This window comes from Poeciliopsis prolifica, unplaced genomic scaffold (assembly GCF_027474105.1).
Source record: "Poeciliopsis prolifica strain line A6 unplaced genomic scaffold, Auburn_PproV2 SCAFFOLD008, whole genome shotgun sequence".
NCBI lineage: Eukaryota > Metazoa > Chordata > Actinopteri > Cyprinodontiformes > Poeciliidae > Poeciliopsis > Poeciliopsis prolifica.
In genome coordinates, this window is record NW_026562383.1 from 12,052,745 (window position 1) to 12,067,258 (window position 14,514).

Consider the following 14,514-nt stretch of genomic DNA (forward strand, 5'->3'; position numbering starts at 1 on the left):
GACACTTCCTGTTTTTTTTCTAGTGGGGTGATCTTACTAGAACTAGATTTTCAATTAATGTCCAGTAATCTGGACGTTAATCTTGTTGGTCCTGAACCCAAGTGCCTCCATGTCACGTGTGTAGGTTCAAAGGCGTCTTGATGGGGGGGAAAAAGGGAAAAATACCAGGACATTTCCATTGTTTGTGCTTTGAAGATTAAATTCAATGTTCGGGAGTGATGTCACACTCAACCCCAACAAACGCCAAAAGAAAAAAAATCTTCCTCTCATCAGCCTATTAAATGTTTTACAGTTTTTATTTGAACGAGTTAACGATTTGGGTGGCAAATTGTAACCGCTTCTGTAATTTTTATTTCTTTTGCTGATAACTTGGCTTCACAAAGGCACTTATTGAAGTATGACTGGCAAATGTAGACCTGTCCCTGTGGAGCTGATCAGTTACCAAGTCTTTGTCATTTTATCTTTTCTCTGGTCCATTTCAATTATTTTCTTCATTTCTTTGGTTTTCCTCTTGCCAAATTTTTTAATCAATACATGCTGATTTTCTGAGCACTGTCTCCTGTGAGTCCTGCAATGGACTGGCAGACAGGAAGGGTAATGAGAAGACTCGAGTCAAAGGTCAAAAAGGACGAACCTGTGACGTCTGCATCCAGGACTAAGGCCTCTCCGTACATGGGTTGTGCGCCGCCACAGCACCCCTACTTTATGGTTGTTTTAATCAACCATAATATGTAATATGCATCTTCATCAAACCTGCAATCCCCACAGCCTGCTATATACTCAGAAACAACCTCGGTTAAGCTATAAGATCTTAATGGGACCAAACATCACCGGCATACCAAAACCATTCATCTGTGTCATATACTCTGCTTCTCCATGACTGAAAATGTGATCAGTCCTACCAAACAGGAGGACAGCATCTATGAATGTTGAGAGACCAGCTCAATACTTTGAAAATGTCTAATTAAATCCAGCAGGCCATTTGAAGTCAAGGGAGGGAAAGCTGAGCGGCTCCAGAGTTGGTTCATTGTTCATTTTTTTCTTGCTTTTTTTTTGGGGGGACTTTGATTTATTCCATTTGATTATAAAGATAAACTGAAATGACAAAATGCACATAGATATATAAAGCAGTGATTTTTATTATGACTAAAGTGATAACGGGACTGATGTGCAGTTTATTTTTGAACAATTGGAGAATTTGAGAGTGCAGCTCATCTTTTTAAGCCATTGTAATAAGAATGCAGATTGACCCATATGTGTCTCAAATGACCCTTTCAAGGATCCCACCTCCGAGCATGAATCATCGTTTATTTAAAGCTTATCTGGGCATTAGTAGATAAGCTCTGGTGAGCAACAAAGATCAAATGTTTCCATATGCTCTGTTGCATCTTCTTTGCACAGACGCTCATTCAAACAGAGCCAGTGTTTGTAACTTACTGACCTTTCTGGCGGTCAGTAAATTTCCATCGAAGTGCTCCATCCTGCGTCTTTTATTTTCACTTGTTTAGTTGTTTACTGTGCGACTGCAAATCTCTGAAGCCCTCTGATGGAACGACTAACCAGCAGCGTGTTGCAGTGATTCTTGGACTGAATCTGCAGGTTGCTGGAGCTTCTTGGCAGCACGGAGAGAAAAAGAGGAAAGGAAAAGAGGAGAGGAGGGTGAAGGGGGGCGACGACGCCGCCTTGCTTTGATGACGCTCGCCGTCGGGAGGCATTTGGACAGCCTTCAGCCTATATGTAACCCATATACACGCCGACAAATGGTGCGCGTGAGTAGGAGATGTAGTGCAGCTCGCGGACCGGGAGTTCCGGAGATGTCTCGGCCGTCACTGTAGCGTCGCCGCTCAGCCGCAGAGCCCCGCGGCTCCGAGGACAAACCCCCGCGGTGTCATCTGTTGATCGGATTGGGAGACGATTAAGCGCAAGAGCCATGAGCCGCGGTCCCACTTCCAGGTAGGTGGCCGAGAAAAGACGCAAGGAGAGCGACTGTGATGGGAACGAGAAGCAGCGTGGTTGAGAAGCAGGGCTTGTTTATCTGGTGCAGGTACAAAGATATTGGTATGCAGATTGAGACTTCAGAGGCTTCAACACATCGGCTGCTATTTCCATTGGCGCCTCTCTCTTTCTCTCTCTCTCTTTTTATTCCCACTCGGTCATGAAGACTTGCGCTCATCAATGGCGGACTGGTGCGTAATTCAGCTGTGAGCGTATCGCTTCTGCTGCCTGAATGCACCATTTCCAGAGGAAAAAAAAAACAAACAAAACAAGAATACACACACACACCCCAACAAGTGTGGCTTCTGCACTGTAGCCTCGCTTCATTCACACAGAGCTGCGGGCGGAGCGACTTCCACTTGTTGGTCATATAAGTCAAGATCACAGTGTCCAGAGGTGCCAGACGAGACAGCTGTTGTCTTAGAGGACCCGCATGCGTGTTTAAGATGGGCAGGGAGAAATAATCCAGAAAACCTCCTAAGCCTCCCAGCTGCAGTCACTGCCACAAATCTGGTTTGTTTGGCTTTAATTAGCTCCTTTTATCAGGCGCAAAGAGCTGGCAACCTGCAGTGCGAGGATTCAAAAGAGACTCCACAGCATGAATGCATTATGCAGGTGTGAGATGTTTAATTTTATTTCTCCCCACTGAAAAAAAAATAGCATTGGTTTTCACGTACTTTTTTCACCATTCAATAACGTTTGATTGAAATCAAGTGCAGGGCCGGATGTAAGAATTTGATGGGGCCCCTCATTTATGGTTCCCTGGACCCAAACAGTACAATTTGATGGTTGCAATAGTCGATCAGCTAACAGAGTGATGCCCAGACACAGTGTGTGGCAGAGCCTCACCTGTCATTATGGAAACATAATATGTAATGATAAAATCATTTATGTTGCTATTTTCACCCTGTGGTTTGTTCTATAAAGTATTTATCTTTCATTTAGCTTAACCGGTTTTGCTTATTTTTCCCTCAAAGTCACAGAATTTTCACAGTGTTCCATTGAAACGCTTGGAAGCGCAGCAGGTGAGGCAGCAGTGAGCTGAGCTTCACCTGGGATTCATCAACCTCTCGCTAACTGCACTGGCTGCCACTCTATGGGAGCATGCTCCTATCTGTATGCCAGTAAAATAGTTTAAAAAACATTAAACATATGAACTGATTTTCCATAATTAATAAATATATCACTAGAAATCATAAACTTCATGTGTTTTTTTTGTTTCTTCATTATGTGTAGATTCTCCAGGTGCCTGCACTCAAACATTGCGTCCTCTTCCGAGGAACTTCTTATCTCGAGAACATTTCTATCAGAACTTCAGAGTAGCATTGTTCTGTAAAATCTCAATCTTCGTGATGATTTGTTTTGTACCGCACGCTTAAGAATCCACGTAGACGAATCTTCAAATTAAGAGTGAAGCTCGGTTTCTGCTAAATAATGCGAGTCACGTTTCTCCAGCTTCCTGCTCATCTCTGGGTTTTTGAAGTCGTTATGTCTGCCCTCACAACAGCCCTGTTGAGAAGCAGGTTCTCGCAGTTTGTCTCGTTAATATCACTTCACTTCTTATGTCTAAAATACAAATATGCTTTGAACTGTGGCAGACAGAACTGACAATTTGACTGAGCGGTTCTGTCTCTCTGGTTGCTCTCATCTACTGCACAATTCCTAATAAACCTGACTGGGTGCTTTTCTACCCAACACCATGAAAACAAGGAGCTTTAAATCAACCATCACAATGAAATCCTATGCAGTGTCGATAAAATAGCAGCACTCTTCGAACGGCTGGGAAGAAATTTTAAACTCAGTGTAAGTCTAATTAATTCATATAAATAATAAAAGGTCCATTTCTTTTGTGATGAAATATGCTGTAATTTAAAGAATTGAATTAAAAATGTCATAAAAAGAACTTGCATGAAAGTTAATAAGAACATTTTTTAATTTGCTTTTTAAGAAAAAACACCAGTCTGGACAGCTCTCAGGTAACAATAATAACACAATTAGTTTTAACTTTAGGTACCAACAGAAACTTTTTGCAGAAGACCTGATTGGTCTGCTGGGCCAGTGGGATTAAAGGATTAAAGCAAGTCACACATACAGGTTGCTCTAAAACCAAACAGCGAGAGGACCTTGTATTCAAATCTCAAGTACACAATCTCAGTGCAGCTGCTTACCAATCTTTCTTCTGTTTGTTATTTGTGATTTAAAGATAATGATTAGAAAGCAGGGAGTACTAGGTTTTTAGAGTCTGGAGTTAGACAAAGCAGGCCCTAATGGTTCTTTTATTTCACATTTTTAATAATAAAACACTCACTTTAATGTTCTAGTTGCAAAGATTTCCTCAAGTGAAAATGTAACAAATTTAAATGTACAAATAAGTGAAATAAGTAAAGGTAAATCCAACGAAATATGTAAGAACCATACAAATGCAATGCGAATGCAGCTTAATTTCATGTGACCTACAACAATCCCCTCTGAAATGTCGCGCTGTCCACAGTGCTGAAATCTGTGAGTCTGAATCTCAGCAGGGAGCTTTTCGGAGCTCCACGCCCCCGTGTGTTTGTCAGCGTTCAGCATGAGTGTCATCTCACGAGTGTGTTTTCCAGGTTGAAGTTCTCCTCTGGGGAGTGTTGACTGTCACCTGAGCTGCAGAAAACAGTTTCCATCTTCATATCACTTCCTCCCGAGTTCCCCGCCTGCCCGTTTGCTCGCATTTCCTGTCATGCTTCACTTCAGTGTAAGCCTTTCACCACCGCCAGGAAGATTTTTCCTTCTTAGCTGCTTTAGGAGCCAATCTGCTTAACAATATCTGTTAAGTCATGCATGTTTGCTCGGGCTATGCGTCTCTGGCTTGTTAAAAGTCCCAGAAACGGGACATGTTTTGAATCTGTCTTGTCCAACTGATCCAGTTGGTCATGTGAGTTTGCCTTTTGAGGGCACAGAGTTTATTAGGTGGCAGTATCGGTTTCAATCAGCAGCTCTGCGGTAAGCGCGTTCGGCTGCAACCGCTTTACCCACACGCCATATGTCTCCTCAGTCAAATAGAGACTGCTGCCCCAGCCCCCTGACCACTCGGACCGGGTTTCACCGGCTTACTGTGGCTTTAGCAGCATCTGTGCAGCAAATTTAGGGCATTGCTGTCTGCTTGCCTGACTGGTGGTTTAAACCAGCAAAGCGGAGCGGTAATGTTTAGTTGGGTGGGTTTATGATGCCCTGAAACCATCTCTGTGTGCCCGCAATGACGCCAAGCATCAGGAGTAGCGAAAGAATGGAGAGGCAAAGAGTGGAAGAGGTAGGAGAACTTCACACTGAAGTTTTTTTTTTGTGTTTTTTTTCAGGCGTTTATATTATTCGTATGCTGGATCATGAAATCTTCAGCATTGGGTATGCTGGGGAATGTAAGCTGTTTGTAGGAAGATGAAACAGCTGCTGAATTTCATGCGCAGATGCGAAGAACTCGAGGCACCCTTTGATGAAATGTCATGTTTCTTTTTTGCAGGTGAAATTTGAAGAGAGTGAAATGATTCCAAAGTCGGGAAAATCTCCGGCAGACTCCAGGAAAACAGTCGGCATCCATGAATTTGCAGCACTCGCCAGATCTTCGTTGAATGGTAAGCTAAATCATCCAACAGCTGTCCTGAAATGGTAAATTTAAAGATCAGCCGCCGACCTTTACACCTTTGTTGGATCCAGGCATCTCTCAGGCGGTGAGGGACCATGTGACGAAGCCCACCTCCCTGGCCCAGGGCCGGGTCGCCCACCTCATAGAGTGGAAAGGCTGGCCGAAGCCTACAGGTCCTCCACCAGGCACTCAAACCCAGTTCAACTCTTACTGCCGTCTGAGCGAAGGGGAGAAGGAGGCGAGGTTTGCTGCAGGTATTCAACCCTTTTCTCCTTTCTCGCCCCCGCAGAAACTTTCACAATTTAAATCCTGTTTTCGCAGTTGGGATTACTGCTAGTTACAGTCACATGTCTGTTTGGGTAAACATGCATACTTTACTTAGCATGGTTTAACTACAGCATCATCTCGTGACCGGCGTCCACCTGCTGTCATGAGACTAATCCCTTCAAAACTCCTCTGTCTCCATGCGAAAGGCCCCGCCCAGCCGCCGGCCACCCTGGCCACCGGTTTGTCTTGACAGCAGATGGTGGCCCTATTAGACACTCTCTCAGAACACTTCGCTGCCCACCGACGGCACAGCAGCGCTTGTTGTTTTTGCCGTGACTCATCCTTTCTGGCGCTGGTGACATCGCTGCAGCTTGATGAGGAGATAATTTGAGGGGGAGGAAAGCAGGGAGCAGACGAAGCCCGGCGTACATCACGCGCATTATGAAATCTCTTCGTCTTGATAGCCTAATTAACGCAGCAAAATGCCAAAAGGTTGCCTCACCGGGAGCGTTTCAAATAGGAACAGCTATTGTTTCCCCTCTTACAGGCAGCTGATTGCGTCTGAGCCACTTCCGAGGTATCTGAGGGGAATTTCAAACAGAATGTATTGATATTTTTGAAGCCATAACCAAGAACTCCTCTGATTAAGAGTGATAAGTGTTGATCTTGCCTTTGATTCAAACAAAACTGCGTAAAGATAAATAAAAGGGTGCCTTTGCTATTCCTTATTGATAACCGACGTTAAGCATTTTTTAGACCTTTTCTACCTTCTTTATTAGATCTAGGACCTACATGTAGAAGCAACAAATTACTAGGAAAAAGAAAGCAGAAATTACGGTTTAGGTTATTATATTTTTTGGTTCAACTAGTCTTAGACGTTAGACTAGTTGTTTTATGGAGCAATCTGGATTGTTATAAAGTTAAAAGTAGCGGCACGTGGTTTGTGAGTGAATGAGTCCTATAACTTAAACTTTACCCAATCAAACAACTTTAACCAATTTTAACCAATTTCGCAAAAAGAAGTGGGTCAACATTCCTCCAAACTGATGTAAAAGATTTGTTGTCAGACATCATCAGATTTCATAATTCTCCTGGAAATGCAGGAGGCTTTAATTAGATTTGAACCCGGAGGAGTCGTGACCTGATGAACCTCGGTGGTGTTGCGCTCACAACGTCTAACTAAGATAAGCCTGTTTTCCTGCCAGGAGTGGCTGAGCAGTTTGCAATTGCCGAGGCCAAGCTGCGTGCCTGGGCATCGCTGGATGATGATGATGAGGAGGATGAGGAAGACTTCAATGATGAAGAATCCCACACCAACGGACAGAGTTGTAATTTATCCACAGAGAATCCAGGTATCCATCTTCACACGAAGCTGTTTTCATTCATCACTGCTGACAAGGCGCTCGCCTTCCTGTTTTCTTCCCCCATAATTCATTTCACCCATGTCCAGAAGTTCTGACTGTCTGTTCCTCTCTCAGGCGCCGCCATGTCTGAACCAACCAGCGGAGTACCATGCCAACCTGAGACCCAAGGCGTCGAGGTGCCACAGTCTGTTCATCTCGTAGGCTCTGTCAGCAGCGGCGGCCCTTTAGAAGACAGGCCTCCAACTGATCAAGACCTACAGAGCGGCTTGCCCTCTTCGCATAGCGACTGCATGTGTCCATTCCTGGAGGAAGAGGAAGAGGAAGAGGAAGAACGGCTGGATGATCTGGTGGAGCAGCTGATTCCCTTGCAGGAGCAGCGTGGCGAGGTCTGCGTCCACAGCAAGCCGGAGTGGCGGCCCCGGAACCGGAGCAGCAGGTTCGACTCCTGCTACTCCACCTCTCACTCCGAGTCCCCTGGAGAGGAGGACGAGGAAGACGAGGAGGAGGAAGGCAGCGTGTTTCACGAGGTGCGAGTGTGGCACTGCAGCCCCAGAGGCTTCTTCTCTGACCGGGGGTCTTCCGGAGTGGCGTCTTTCGACGAAGAGGAGGAGAAGGAAGAGGCGGAGGAGGAGAAGGAGAACAAAAAAGAGGTGGAGGAAGTAGAGGAGGAGGAGAAGAAGAAGGAGTATTTGATGTGATGTATCGTCCATGTTTATGTCTTTCTGAGTCGATGTTGATTCCGATACGACATAGATCTAGTCCGATAACATTGTGAACCTCCTCTCATCTCCTCCCCTCTTCACCCCATCTCACCTCCTCTGGAAGCCTTTCATCCGTCACCCCTCCAGGCCTTTTACTGATCTCCCACAGGTTATTGCTGCTGTGAACAGTGGACGTGTTGGAGAGTTTAATCAGGATGTAAAGCTGTTGTTCAAACTGAGTTTTGTATATTTTTGTGAAGAGTCATGTGCTGGTCATTTGTTGTTTTTTTTCTATGGATGTTTTGTAGTGTGGTTTATTTTCGAGCTCATCCTGTCACATGGTTTTGATATGGAAAGCATGAGTGTCCTGCATACAGCATATAAATATGATTTTTGAAACAAGATTCACTCGTGGTTCTTTCTTTTTCAGTCATAGTGAAAACAAAATATTGGAGAATAAAAGAAGGAATCAAATTATCAGAGTTTTGTTTTGCACTTTTTTTTCTTTAAATTTATTCGTTCATGTACAAAAACAATTCCATGTTCTCTGAAAAATAACAATGGTAGTTGAGTTCAAAATGCACAATCCTCCTTTGTACATCAGCATATAGATTTTCCTCATCTGTGTATTTCTGTATGTACAAAGCATATACAGGCCAGTGTCATATAAAGGGACATACTACAGACTTATTGCTTAACTAGATACGCTGCAAATTAGCTCAGATGCTCTCTACTATTAATTCCTTATACATTACCTCATAATGCAAGCATTACTGAATGTTCCATATGCACCCAAAAAGTGATAGACATTTATTGTATAGAGAAAAAAAAAAAACATCTGATTTGCTGCAGCTTAGGCAAGGGCCAGTAACTGGTATCAAGGTACATAAAGATGTGGTAATTTCACATCTGATCATTCTCAAGATTTGGATTATTTTGAATAAGATGTCAGAGAAAATGCAGGAATGCTTGTGTTCCTCCAGCTCCATGGCTTTTAGAATAATGCACTCCAACCCCACCTGTTGCTGCACACTCTTGTTCAGCTGCTCAGAAGAAGGCTACTAAATATTTCTCTCCCTTAGGGGTGTATCGCAATAAGATAAAATGGCATTAAAAAGTCAATTTCCCCAATTCTATTCAAAAGGTATAATTTCATGTCTCCTTTAGATCTAGGAAATACAACTTTGTGTGAATTTGAACAGATATCACTTACAGCTAATGAAATTATTTAAATGTTACAGTTAAGACTTATACAGAAATGTTGCTTTGGCCTCCACAACTGCAGGGGAGATTGCTGAACAGAATCCAGTCAATAGACAGTGGCTGACGGCCGCGGTAACATGAAGAAGGGTGAGTCACCAAATGCCATTTCTGCTCGCTTACAGTATCCAAACATGTTAATGGAAACAAGAGTGTAAGAAAAAAGTTTACCTCTGTGCAGTTCAGATATCAGGGAATCCTAAAGCACTTCATGCTTCTCACTGCTGATAGGCTTTATAAAGATGCTGATGTTTACTTTCCAGCAGGACTTGGCACCTGCCCACAATGCCAAAAGTACCAATAGCTGCCTTAGTGATTACGGTGTCATTGTGCTTGATTGGCCAGCAAACAAAACCCCTTAGGGGATTGTCAGAAGGAAGATGAGAGACACCAGACCCGACATAGATGACCTGGAGTCTATTAAAACAACCTGGGTGTCTTAACACCACAGCAGCAGCTGATTGCCGCCACTGACTGCAATTTTTCATGCAAAAGGTAGAAACACTGAAATATCGAGTACATGCACTGTATGGACTCACTTTTTATTAGAATGATGTCTCTACAATTGAAAATGTTACCGTACTCTTTTTTTTTTGGTCCTATATAATACTTTCGTTTTCTGAGAATTATTTGAAAGTTTTCATTAGCAGTAAGTCAAAAATCATTTAAGAATAAGAAAATATCATTCACACATTCTAATTTGTCAAATTACTAATACAAAACAAATTCAGATGAATTTTCTTTGGTTGTGATGAACATAAAATGTCTTTGGGTGGTAATTTAATGAATATCTGCTGCTTTCATTAAGGATCTAATTTTGAATCTACAGCTGACAAACAAAGAGCCGTATTTTTGTTAGCCAGTAGTAAAGCAGAATGGCTACCTGAGCAGACGCCTCATGTAGCTGTCTGCTACCTGACTAATTAATCAGTTTGTTAGTTTTCCAGTGTTGGTCTGAAGTAAAAAAAAAAAAAAAGACGTCAAGACTTAGTTTCCATAATAATTGATGAAAACTTATTAAATTCAGCAGGGGTTTATTCTTCAGTTTATGCATAAATATCCAAACAACACTGACTTTTATAACCTCAGTGGTCTGTCTGGATAGGTAGCAGCAGGAGAGTTAATGGTCGTAAACACATTTAGATAATATTGCTGTGTGAAAAAATTTTTGTTCGCATTGTTAAAACCAATAAATTTTTTACTCAGGGCAAAAAAGGAAATTCTCATACTGGCCCATGCCTCCTACAGCCAATTCACAAATAAAAGAAAAAGAGTTGAAGCTAAAAGAAATCCATCAGCAGTATTCACAGAGCTTTTCAGGCTTTGTACAGCGGTTAAACAGCTCCTTTAGAGCTCAGGCTGGATTGAATGTACTCTGTTATAAAGAGACGGTAAATACCCACAGACCACACACCGAGGAGCGTTTGTCAGTGTTTGTGTGTGTGCTCTGTACATCAGCCTGTAAATTTTGCAACTAGGCCCCTCATTAGTCATGCACTTTAAACTCACATACAGAAGATGTTCGAATGATGAAACAGACTCTCTATGTCGTCCTTTCGGAGTCAGCCGCTGTAAAGCCGAACAAGGCTCTAACAGTGACTGGTGTTAGATGGTAATTACAATGTGCTTTACTGCTAAGTTGGAGCTCTGTGTCCAGCTGCAGGGATCTCTGGAAGCTGCCTTTGTCATCATCTGAACCAACCAGAAATACATTTTTGGGGGTTGATTCTTTGACCAGCATTTGATATCAAAAGAAAGACCAATACTGATGACAATATACCTTAAATAATGCAGTCTGCAATTTCCCTTTGCTTTATTAATAACTTGAATGTATTGCATTTCATTTGACACATAAACCAACAGCACATCTTATGATTTGTCGACAGAGACTCTTAGATTTGTGCATTGCTCTTACATAGGTAGTTTGGATCAATACCATCATGTGCTTATGTCAGTAATTCCCTTGTCATTCTGTGCTTTCAGTATTATTTGCTCCTTTCAGTTTTCAGCCAACATTATTTGCACAGGAGTCAATAGTTTCATGTACTTGTTGTTGTACAACAGGATCTTGTTTTGGCGAATTAAACGTAGGAGACTGGACCAGATTTAATTATGGAAAGTTTTTGGTTGCTCACACATACACACACACACACACACACACACACACACACACAAACATAGAATTGTAGAGCTGGTGTTGTACCTTAATGTCAACAAATCCCCTTTGAAAGACTTAAACAACAAAATACTCTAAAATTAGATAATCGTGGAACAGATGCAACTATAGTAGCCATGGATGCTTAATATATGCTCAATTTTGTCTGTACATTTATCACATATTATTAATTAAGTGACATTTCCTAAAAATGGTGTGAACATTATCTAATGTTTTTTGTTTTAGGAGGACATAATAAAGCATAGCTTAGTCTTTAACAGGTTTTTAAATTTGGTGAATAGCCCCAGCTCAAATGTAACGGCTCATAACATCTCATAATGTCATAAATTAATATCTACAAATCTTAAATGCAGAAACACTGTGTGAGAAACCAGGAAAAATAGTGCAGCTTTATATAAACACAAATGATGAGTGACAGGAAAATTGGTTCTTATCAAATGTCCCAGATTACCTGAAAAATAGTAAAGGCGGCCGTCCGATTAAAGCAGGAGTTGCAGGTTGTGAGTATTCTTGTGTTGAATATTAACACAAACAAATTGACAAATAGATTTTGTAAAATAAATAAATAAATGTCGCTTAAACAATTCACAATGAGACAACCTCTTGTGATTCCTACATTTAAACAAACCACAATACTTATGGAACAATGCATTAATAAGGCCACTGATGTTTTGCTATAATGCAAAAGCCATCGTCAGTAAAAATCAAGCAAGCTCACCAAACACTTCACAGTGTTGGAGGAGGGATGAGTGGACTTGTTTAGCCCAGAACCACAGGCGAATGACACGCCCCAGACAATACCTCCCTGGGCAAATAACCATAATGCAACCATATACTAAGTTAAAGTATATGATTCTATCAGTCACAGAGTTAATATTTCTCCTCATAGAACACTGATTCTTGAAAATCTACATCTGAAAGCTGCACCAAAATCTTAGCACACTGTGTAAAATGTAAAATAGTATTCAGTAATTTCAGGCGTCGACCTGAACAAAATGCTCTGGAAGCTGAGCATGAAAAACTGCCTGCAATTTTTAATGAATGTGAGTCACAGAAAGTGCAATTACTGTAAAGGTACTGTTAAACTTAGTGCTCACTAAATGATGGTGGATATATTTTTCACACAGAGGTTCAGAGTTCTGACAATGTGTAATGTGCTATGAGCCGTTTCTCACCTGATGTTGTATTTACCGGATTTTTAGACCAGAAAAGAACCAAACACATTTTTTATTTATGTCTTCATAAAATAGGACACATTCACTCTGATCAGTCACTATTAACACTTTTTGTTTGTCACAACCACATACATTAATAGATTTTAATGGGATTTTAAGACACTGGTATAAAGTAACATATGATTGTGAACTGAAAGGGAAAAGATATAACAATATGAAAATGTGTGTGGTCTAATCAACCCATTCCTTTAAATAAAATTATGTGTGACCAAATAAGAGTCCAGGCGTGTTTCATTTATTTTAAACACACAGCTATGCTGCAAATGCCTCAGGGAAAAAAACAATTGTTAGTAGAAAAAAAATCCAACAAATGTTGTTTGCAGTTTTAAATTGCCACCATTGGAAGCAAGTAGGGCCTCTGGTCAAATTAGAGTGAAACGTATCTTTCTGATTTATATGCAAAGCTAGTGTATAGCACCAAAATGGGCAGATGTCACATTTTAAACATTTCATTCATAAATAATTTTTCAAAAAGTATTTATTCTCTTTCCTCTTAAAATCCCAATAAAATACATTGAAGTGTGTAATTGTGATGTGACAAATAATAATGTAAGAATAATCACATGACTCAAGCCAATTACGTTAGCAAAAGATTACGCCAGAAATCTTTAGTATAATCATAAAACAGATATCCGTTTTACCCAAACTGTGATGTGGAGGATCTTTTTGTGATCAGGGGTTTGTTAGTCTCACAAGTAACTGGCTACTTCAGGAGGAACTCTCATTAATATCAAGAGCCAATCTAGGCACCAACCAGTCCTTGTTGAGTTTCCCTACCAACTCAACACTGCTCCCCTGCAACAATGCAAATACTCCTAAATAGACACTTCACACCTATTTTTAGTTAGAGCAGTCTTCTAGCCTGTTGAGGCCAAGTTGCTGATGTTTTTTTTTTTCTACAATGTGATTTGGTCAGCAAAATTCACTTTCGCTGTTCAGCTGTGATTTGTGAGTCTTGTGCTTTAAGCTTTCTGACTTCACATGTTCTCATCTCCTGTTTCTCATTAACAAACTTTATCAGCAGCACACGAGGGGAAAGGAGGCTTTCTGTGACATATGTCTGGGACCATCCTTGTTTTACAACGATAAACAAACTGTGATGTGGACATTGTTGAAAATATAGAAATATTTGGTCTTTCATAAAAGATCTGTTGATGGTTAAAAAAAATAAAATAAAATAAAACCGACCCTCTCCTATCAACAGACATTGGCTCACATCACTGGGTTATAAACACAAGTTTCTAGGCTGGACTGATGCAAATTTAAGAAACAGATACATTTATGAGGCGACAGTATAGATAAGCTTTAGGTTAGCATTCTGACTGGTCCTTGATGTGGACAGTGCTACCCTCTCCCCCAGGTTCTGATTGGTCCGTGTTTAGAGTCGGACTCCTGTGCTCTTGTTCCACCTCGTCCGGCGCTGGCGTGGGGTCGGCGGGGTCATGGTCACAGACCAGCTCTGACTCCTCAGTGTGAGAGGGGCTACAGTCAAAAGTAAACTCTGATTGGTCCTCGGTGAATGAGGGGCTTTCTTGAAGGACGAGCTCTGACAACTGGTTATCACTGTTCTCAAACTGCAAATCAGTCTTGTCTGAAAAGCTGACGGGGACGTCTTTGAACGAAAGGTCCAGCTTTTTCGCCGCGTTCGGAGGCTTAGGTTCCCGTGGCAAGGACAGCCCTCTGTGACGCATGCACAGCTTGTGTAGTTCTGTTACCTCAGATACGCTTGTGCTGTTCCCACTGTCACGGAAACTGGCCAGTGGAGGGCGCACTTTCACTCCAGTCACTGTGACCGAGCCCTCGATGGCCTTACGCAGCTGCAAATACCGAGAAGCAGGCAGTGGGAAAGTAGGAAGCAAGCACAGCCAGTGGGAGCACAGAAATAAAAGAGAAAATTGTC

The 14,514-nt window shown here is 41.7% G+C and overlaps 2 protein-coding genes across 3 annotated transcripts in view; one reads left to right on the forward strand and one right to left on the reverse strand.

The window, feature by feature from the left end:
• Positions 1 to 1,359: 1,359 nt before the first annotated feature.
• Positions 1,360 to 8,347, forward strand: fam131aa (family with sequence similarity 131 member Aa). 2 transcript variants are annotated; one of them, XM_055033832.1, is made up of 5 exons: positions 1,360 to 1,953; positions 5,489 to 5,600; positions 5,683 to 5,865; positions 7,084 to 7,230; positions 7,357 to 8,347. In XM_055033832.1, the coding sequence occupies exons 2-5, from the start codon at positions 5,510 to 5,512 to the stop codon at positions 7,938 to 7,940; spliced, it is 1,005 nt and encodes a 334-aa protein (XP_054889807.1). In that variant the 5' UTR covers positions 1,360 to 1,953; positions 5,489 to 5,509; the 3' UTR covers positions 7,941 to 8,347. The 2 variants fall into 2 exon arrangements, with proteins under 2 accessions (XP_054889807.1, XP_054889806.1); XM_055033831.1 differs by lacking the exon at positions 1,360 to 1,953 and adding an exon at positions 4,965 to 5,281.
• Positions 8,348 to 13,671: 5,324 nt separating this feature from the next.
• clcn2a (chloride channel, voltage-sensitive 2a) overlaps positions 13,672 to 14,514 on the reverse strand; it is a 41,302-nt gene continuing 40,459 nt past the window's right edge. Inside the window, exon 25 of the mRNA XM_055033829.1 lies at positions 13,672 to 14,431. Coding sequence (XP_054889804.1) covers positions 13,925 to 14,431 — 507 coding nt within the window. The 3' untranslated portion in view covers positions 13,672 to 13,924. The remainder of the gene's footprint in view (positions 14,432 to 14,514) is intronic.